Source organism: Chanos chanos, chromosome 4, assembly GCF_902362185.1.
Source record: "Chanos chanos chromosome 4, fChaCha1.1, whole genome shotgun sequence".
NCBI classification, from domain to species: domain Eukaryota; kingdom Metazoa; phylum Chordata; class Actinopteri; order Gonorynchiformes; family Chanidae; genus Chanos; species Chanos chanos.
The window spans coordinates 14685038-14693009 of NC_044498.1; the positions used below are offsets into that span (position 1 = coordinate 14685038).

Sequence of the window (7972 nt, forward strand, 5' to 3'; positions counted from 1 at the left end):
GTAAACATTAAACAAACAAACTTCATTTTTAACAGAGGTGCTCTTGAGAAGGGCGAGGTAATCATTCAGTCATCTCGACCAGAGCTTTCACTTCTGCCAGGACTGTGAGAGGGTGAGCGGCTGAAAGGAGAGGAAAAACAGGAAATAAACATCACACCCACGATTTGTTCATTTTCAACCTGAAAAAATATATCGCAAGCTACCCCTGCAAAGCCGCAAATTTGAAATAATACAATCACCGGTGTGAAGGGGGGGGGGGGGGGGGGGACATACCTTTGCTTTTGAGGTGAAGCTTTAGATTTTGAGCGGCTGGGATTTAAACAGAATTTTTTAAAGTTCACAAACTAAATAAGTAAACTTATTGGGTTTCTTTGTAGCAAGCCAACCAAATAGAGATCATGAGAGTTTCTCATGAATGAAAGTATGGCATGCATGGAATGGAGAACACTACCAAGGTCACAATAAGCATCACATGCTTGACCAGCACTCAGTGATATCGGTCCCTGACCTTAAAGACCTCTGATAACTGCACCTTAAATCACTGCTTCAGCATCAGAATTGTGTTTATAATTTTCTGTGACACTTATCCTTTTTGCTTATGCTATCAAAGGGACTTCATTCTAAAAAAGCAATGACAAAAAATCATTTTAAGGAGATCTTGGCTTAAGAGATGAATTTTATCACAATTCATCTGATCATTTGGAAACTAAAGATTATGGACATAACAATATGTACATGTAGGCAATATTAAGGCCATTTTCAAATGTCTCTCATAGTCATGGTCCACTCTTGGTTCAAAAACCTAATTTATTCTATATGCATTCTGATACTCCAACAATCTTGTGCAAAGCAGCTTTGTAAACAAAGGTTCTTGGTAGGATTGGGCGGTATCGAGGTATTACGGTATATCGGGGTATTTAGAAGTCCTGAAGGTATGATTTTCAATACAATCAAAAATACAGACGCTCCTCTCTCTATTAAACTGATACGGAGATGCTAAATTGAGGTAGGGTGACCAGGTGTCCCGCTTTGCATTGTACTGCACAGTATTTGACCATTTGTCCCACATCCCGTATTGAGATAATGTCCAGCATTTTCACTGGTTGTTTAGTTTTTAATTGTAAGAAATAAGAACACATTTACCCACCGGCACATGAGCTGTCGTGCTGCGTAGTTTCTACTCTATTTAATAGTGCTACCTCAAAAACAGCAACCTGGCTCATAAAAATGCAACATAGTGAAGCTTTTCTAAAAACCTAGCTTTCATCCAGTAGCTGAGAAGAGAGCAGTGAAGGCAGTCACCAAGAGGCTGTGACGGCCGTCAGTCAAACTGTGCAGACGTGGGTCCAGTGAACTCCTCTGCTAGGTCAGAAAAACCAAACTTACACAAACTTTGCAGATATGTAGGTAAAAGCTACCAGGCAAGGCCACAAACAAGGGAAAATGTTCTTTCACTAAAGAATGGGCTGCGACATAATCCTGCGTGTCCTTACTTAACCTTTTCCAGTTAAAGAATAGTATATTGGCCTGCAATATTATATTGGCCTGCTCGTCTCAACATATTACACTTTTGAACGATGTCACTTAAGAGTGCTCTAACACTGTGAACGACTTAGGTTCACTGACAGCTTGAAAATCAGCAGTTAGTTAATCGGTCAGCGGTTATCTAAACGCCCTAGTAATTTTACGACTACATGATGAATATCGATTCCATATGAGCACTTATTTTTTCATGCTGCGCAGGTTACGTTCGTTTTCTTTCATTCTATATAGTTGTGTACGAGGGAGGGAATGTTGATGGCCTAGCTGATGTGCTGTGGAATCGACTAGAGGATAAAGTATAGGTGTTTACGAGCCGAAAGGCACAATACAAATGTTTCTTATTCAGCTAGACATTGTGTGAAAGTGTTAGGTTACCTCTCAGCATTGGTAACTTGTTCCACACAAACTTACTACTCATCCCACATTTGGTTTGTTTGCATCTGGTCACCATACTCCGTTTTTTTTTTTTTTAATACCGTCATATACCACACACCCCGGTGAAATGTCAGGAAGGAACGACAGTATGAAAAAATAGATATCGCCCAAGCCTAGTTCCTGGGATCTGACACAAGAGAGTTTGAGTGCTGGCACTGCCATTTTATGATGTGACTCATTATGACAGCACTAGTGGGAGAAAAAAAAAAGTCAGACTTGTCCACTGATAAGAAGGTGAGCTGATGGACAGACTGATTTTGCTTACCTCCCGGCTGGAGAGCCTGATTTTGATCTGCCCACCGAACCAGATCTGCAAACACAAACGTATATCAAAATCCACTTTTTAACAAGAAACGTAACCCCTGTCTCAGGAAAAACAATGCCCTACAATCTCTTTATGAAATAACACTTGTGTGACATTTGCAAAGACATTTCTTGGCAGTAGTGGTTAAATTTTGGATCGTACCTGCTCCTTGGTCGAGACACTGACCGAGACCGAGATCTGGATCTTGATCTAGACCTGGAGTAAGAGTATGGGGATGAAAAAGAAATTGATTTCCTCACTGAAAATTTCTATTTGAAGACAATGAAGAATTCTGTGGCTTTGAGGTGATACCTCGATCTCTTGGGTGTTACAGATCTGGACCTCCTTGGAGAAGCAGAACGAGAACGTCGAGGGGAGAAGGACCGCGACCTGAAACAGAGCAAACACTGCATTACTCACCGACATAAGCCTCAGAACTTTTATCACACAATCATCAGCAAGTTACTAGTTTCATGGGTACACACAACTAACAAGCCGGGAAACCCAAACCTCTTGTAGTCTTTGGCGGTACACAGAGAATGCACAAACACACAGACAATCATTCCCTCTTGAACAGTTCTGACCTTCTGCCCCGGCTGCGGCTGCGGGATCGGGAACGGGAGTACCTCCTTCCACGTGACCGGGAGTGAGATCGTGACCTGGACCTGCCCGCACCCAGTAGGAAAGGAGGGAAAAGAGAAGAGATTAAAGCAAAGCCAATAGCATCCAACATCATAAAATGCATGTTTGCCTCCCTGTCTCTGACAAACAGCTCTCAGCATTCTGTCACCTCTGTCACTGGCCTTAACCAAACAAGAGAAAACAGGTATATTAGGCTTAACATTACACATACGGCAAAGTAGTTATAGCAGCCAATATGTAATTAAAACTCTCTAAGGTTTCTCGCTCTGCATGTATCAGGCACATTACAGCAGTACATTACATTATATTTGACTTGATAGGCAGTGTTTAAAAAGGCCCAAAGTAAATAAATAAACAAACAAAAAAACTAACAAAACAAAAGAAAAAAGATTAGAGACACATTAATTGGTACATGAAATAAACCTTGCAAGTTTTGCAGGTCGAACCTCTTTGGACCAAGGTCTAGCAGATCTAGGCGATCTAGAAGTATCTATCATCAGGCGATCTCTGCATCTAGTCGTGTTCTTCGCTTTCTAAAGATGATCGTACTGACAGCCAAATCGCTTGATTGAGACTTGATAGAAGTGCAAGACGATTTGTCTAGACGGGACCATGGTCCGCTGAGGTCTCGTTCCTCTCTTTACAAAACCGTAGGCCTGAATTGATAGCCAAATTTACTCGGATTGGAGATCAGCTGGCGTGGGGCGATTTTTCTGCCCTGTATGAAATCTTAAGGTGCCGCTAGCAGTGGCTGGCGCCTCAGAGAAGAGGTCTGGCTGTTCTCGCCCTGGTCATAGGAGGACCGAAAGTGTGGAATTTGCTAGATGCCTCATGAAATCGTAAAGGATCGTGACACTCTGAATCAAACGGAGAAACCTGAAAGGTTTTGACCAGGTGAATTGTTAAATAAAATCGGTAAACAACATTTGAGCATTTAATATCAATATCAAAAAAAACAAAAAAACAAAAAGAGAGGAGTAAGGAGATAGAGAGTTGCAGCAGCATAAACAGGACAACAGACCTGCGTACATTTTCTTCAACAACACAGACCAATGACAGTTCTGAAACAGCCAATACACTGGCATATGCAGAGAAAGATTAATGAAAGAGGCTTTATCGAATGCATGCTCTTACCTGCTCCGGCGTCGACGGCTGTAGCGGTGACAGTCGTAGGCATAATGCCCTTTTTCACCGCACTCATAGCAGCGGTCGTTAGGGTCAAAGGGCCGACGAGTGGGTGGCCTGTCGTAGCGAGAACGGCGCGGCATCCCTGTTGACAACTCAACACGCACTCGCGAACCACAAATTATTCTGAAAATGTCAGACAGAGTAAAGTGCAGTTGATCCAATGTCAACAAATATTCAAGGTGTTAAATAAAATATTGTAACTCTTGCTCAAATGACGAAACAGGCCAAATGCTGCAGGAAAAGAGGCTCCTTAAACAATTGTGTTCTTATTAATGTGTAAACCATAAAGCAAACCATAATGTACAAACTATATATTTGCAATGGGCAACATTATGATTTCAGAATTAAGAACCTTAACTATGATAGAAAGGCCAATAATAAAGCGTACAAGCTTCAAATTTTCAGAAGAGCAAATTACTACACTGGTAAACCTGTAAATGTAAATGAAGACGCGTTTGACTATTGTGAACTTTCATTAGGGACAGGGGAGATGGAATGGGGTTTCATCGTGGTAGTCTGCTGTGGGATGGGGTGTCTTGTCACTTACTTGCCATCAAGGCCACGGACAGCATCCTCAGCATCTCTAGGATCTTCGAACTCTACAAAGGCAAACCCAGGAGGGTTCCTAGCAATCCACACTGTTCTCAATGGCCCATAATAACCAAACGCCCGCTCTAGCTCTCCTTTACCTGCCCCAGTACCAAGGTTACCCACATAAACCTTTGTTTCTGAAATGCAGAGAAACAAAAGTATACTGTTAAACACATTTTAGATTACTATTTAAGACATTGCTTAAGCTTTCTGAACAGATAGACTCGACAGAGAGTGGCTTCTTGCTGCAAGCTGCACAGATGTCAAAGGAAGAAAATTAGATATTCCTGGCAAAAAAAAACCCTGAATGTGCTGTAGACGGTGCAACTACAGAGCTCTTTAATGGGGGTCACTGGCATGATTAGCATACTTCTACCCCGAGGCTTTCCCATGTGCTGAGAGTTGAATTAAGTTCTGCATTGCTGATCAGAGCTAATCACAACGTAGCACAGTTTTGTAAATACAATGGCTGGTACTATAATAAATTGTGTGTGCAGTAAACCATTTAATGGGAAGAGTCTAATGCAGAGGATTCAACCCAGCTGCTGGGATTCAATTTAGTTCCACATTCAAACTTTCAGGAAGAGTTTTAATTAGAAAACAATGTTTGGCACAACTATTCTTGAGGATGATAAGAAACCTGAGAAACCCTGAGTTCTGTGTAAAACAACATTAAAACTTCTTTACACATTTACTTATGAGACTCGAAGAGAGATACACAAAGTGGAAGGAGGCGCTGTCTAAAAAATGTTCACAGGGCCCGCACCTTTATTGAAGGTGCTAGCCAATTACGTATATAATTGGCTCTTTTAACTACAGACAACTCATGCCAACATGCGTCTATTCTAATCTAGTCAATGAAGCCATAACTGGTGGTTTCAAATAACACTAGAGTACAGAAACGTAATCAAAAATATTTGCAGAGTAGTTTCCATTAGAGTCAGAGAGACAGTCACTCTACAAACTAACGTCAGAGAGTAAAGATGTCTATTTTGAAAAAATAAAGCATGACTACACTTCTTCTTTACCGACTTATCTTGTAAACCATTTAGTCATGAAAACAGATAAAAGTGTCTTAACATGCCTTACAGACCTGCATGCATTGAAGAGCTACACAAGAAAGCCATTAGTTCGCTGTCAAGTCAGTCACCACTAGTGTCACAGCTATCGTGTATTTATCATGGGGAAAGCTTAGCGACTGTTCGGGAAGCTAACAAAATATAGAACATCTGAATAGGACTTCTTGCGTGTGACTCTTATAGTTATGGCTTCTGTTATAGTTTTCAAACGTCAGTGCACTTTTGATACTACAATGAGTATTCTGGCAAAAATCTCCGTGCTCGAGCGGAAAGCTCAAGTGAATGCTAGCTCACTCGCGATTAGCCGGGACCTCTCGTGCAGCAAGGTGAGCAGCCGCCATTACAGCTGTCAGTTCACCAGAAACGCAATACATTAATATACAAGGTTAGCGTTAGAATTACAAGAACTTGCAGAGTTACTTGTTTCCTCTTAAATGTGATATTCTTCTTAAGCTTTTGAGGTACAACTTACCTCCGTACCGACCGTATCTAGACATGGTTAATTCAATGGCTCCCTACCTACCGATTCCCTAATAAGAAACGTCGTGTTTACTGCACATGCGCACGAAATTCACGGCATTCGAAGCAACAACGTTCACCAACTTTTAACAAACTTAACACTTGCAACAGGCTAAAATTGTTGTTTTTATTGTGCTGAATTACTAATTGTCTCACAATAACTGCACAGAATAGGTCTGTAAGTGTCATCACCAGAGCGGAACCTTTTTACACGTATACAGTTTTTCTCCGGAGTGAGTACACTACCGAAGAAGAGTGAGGCATAAATGTAGTGGGAGATAATAGCAGAGAAATGTAGCTACGCAGCGGTGAGCTGGTTGAGAAGAAACTTATTTGTAGATTATTCTGTAGCCCTACAGAGTCTTATTTTCCAGCCGATAGTCCATATTTTGAAAATAAGCATCGTTTAGTTTAAAGGCTGAGGAATTATCACTCAAGGTTCAATGCAAGACTGGTGTAAAAAGAGGCCACACGAATGGCACAAGTATATAAATCAAGAAGTGAGAGTCACAGCACATGATAAAAATGAATATCAAGGTTGGGTTTTCACCGTGGATCCAGTGTCTGGAAGGTAGGGTTATAACGCTCTAAAATGACGCATGGGATATCTGGGTGCTCAGACAATGTTCATACTCAAAATAAATACTGCTGAAGTCCACCTGACTTAATTGTTAGTGGTACGATTGAACTGACAGTTACAAAGGCAGACTTAACATATTTACGCCTGCTACGATATCAACTTGCAGTCGTTGGCATATACAATCTTTAATAAGCAGAAGCTATTTGGGATCAGTTAAACAGAGTCATAAGGCATATTAAATTAATTTAACGGAATGCTCGTCTGACTGATGTTTTAAGGAGTCATGGAACATTCCTTGCTGCTTTCTACCAGAGCAGAAAACTTTAAGTAGCGGGGGAAGTAATAATATCAGGCTGACAAAGTACAGGCTAATATTCTTTGTGGTTCAGTTTAGCACGCACATTTAAAAGGTTTTGTGAGGGAAAAACAAACAAAAAACTGGAAAGAGCCAAAGTTTACCAATCTGAAGTCACATAAAACAGAGACTGATCTCTGCATAGACTTGGTATATGATGTATTGGCACAACTGGACTGTTGATTTTTGTCCCAGCTGTAATGTCTCTCTCTCTCTCTCTCTTTTGAAGTGTGGTCCTTGTGACCCTCCATGGGCAGCAGAGCACATCTGTTAGAGTAGTGATGGGCCATGCTGTGAGGGATGTGGAGGTTCTGAAGGAGGGAGATGAGGAAATTGCACAGCAGTTAAATGCTCTGTTCATGCCTGCTGGATCTCAAGTCCTTACTAATGATGAGCTGAAGCGAAGGAAGGAGGACTTGCGCCTGTGGCTGGAGAAGAACCGGATTCCTGTGACGGAGGAGGAAGACACTCTGCGGGTGGCCAATGTCCTCACTGTTAGCCCGCCTTACGGTTCAGGAGACTGCTCCAGCTCCAATGAAATTATTCTGGCTAGAGTACAGAGTTTAATCGAGAGTTACCCTGGCCCAGACAAAGAGCAGTGAGACAGCTTTTTGTAATGGGACACTGTTCCTTGTACTGGTGTTAAAAGATTTCTGAATTTTGATGTTGAATAGATTTAGACTGTGAGCATTTCAGAATCGTGTTTTGGTTCTGGAATTTCTTTATAGCCACCGTTT

At 41.4% G+C, this 7972-nt stretch overlaps 2 protein-coding genes across 2 annotated transcripts; one reads left to right on the top strand and one right to left on the bottom strand.

Annotated features, from left to right (window-relative positions):
- Positions 1-46: 46 nt before the first annotated feature.
- On the bottom strand, positions 47-6278 carry srsf7b (serine and arginine rich splicing factor 7b). Its single transcript, XM_030771518.1, has 8 exons — positions 6254-6278; positions 4659-4839; positions 4058-4234; positions 2866-2946; positions 2624-2671; positions 2444-2497; positions 2243-2287; positions 47-120 (listed from the first exon to the last, which is right to left on the bottom strand). The coding sequence occupies exons 1-8, from the start codon at positions 6276-6278 to the stop codon at positions 66-68; spliced, it is 666 nt and encodes a 221-aa protein (XP_030627378.1). The 3' UTR covers positions 47-65.
- A 295-nt stretch (positions 6279-6573) lies between these two features.
- gemin6 (gem (nuclear organelle) associated protein 6) lies at positions 6574-7968 on the top strand. Its single transcript, XM_030772855.1, has 2 exons — positions 6574-6871; positions 7465-7968. The coding sequence occupies exons 1-2, from the start codon at positions 6744-6746 to the stop codon at positions 7835-7837; spliced, it is 501 nt and encodes a 166-aa protein (XP_030628715.1). The 5' UTR covers positions 6574-6743; the 3' UTR covers positions 7838-7968.
- Positions 7969-7972: the final 4 nt, after the last annotated feature.

Bases quoted from the DNA above. Each gene is read 5' to 3' on its own strand.
- srsf7b (XM_030771518.1), bottom strand. From the start codon at position 6,278: ATGTCTAGATACGGTCGGTACGGAG. The intron at 2,672-2,865 runs GTCAGAACTGTT...GCTCTGTTTCAG, and splicing joins AGCCGCAGCCGGGGCAGAAG to GTCGCGGTCCTTCTCCCCTC. The intron at 2,498-2,623 runs GTCCAGATCTGT...CTCTTACTCCAG, and splicing joins CGTTCTGCTTCTCCAAGGAG to GTCTAGATCAAGATCCAGAT.
- gemin6 (XM_030772855.1), top strand. From the start codon at position 6,744: ATGCAAGACTGGTGTAAAAAGAGGCCACACGAATGGCACAAGTATATA. The intron at 6,872-7,464 runs GTAGGGTTATAA...TCTCTTTTGAAG, and splicing joins GTGGATCCAGTGTCTGGAAG to TGTGGTCCTTGTGACCCTCC.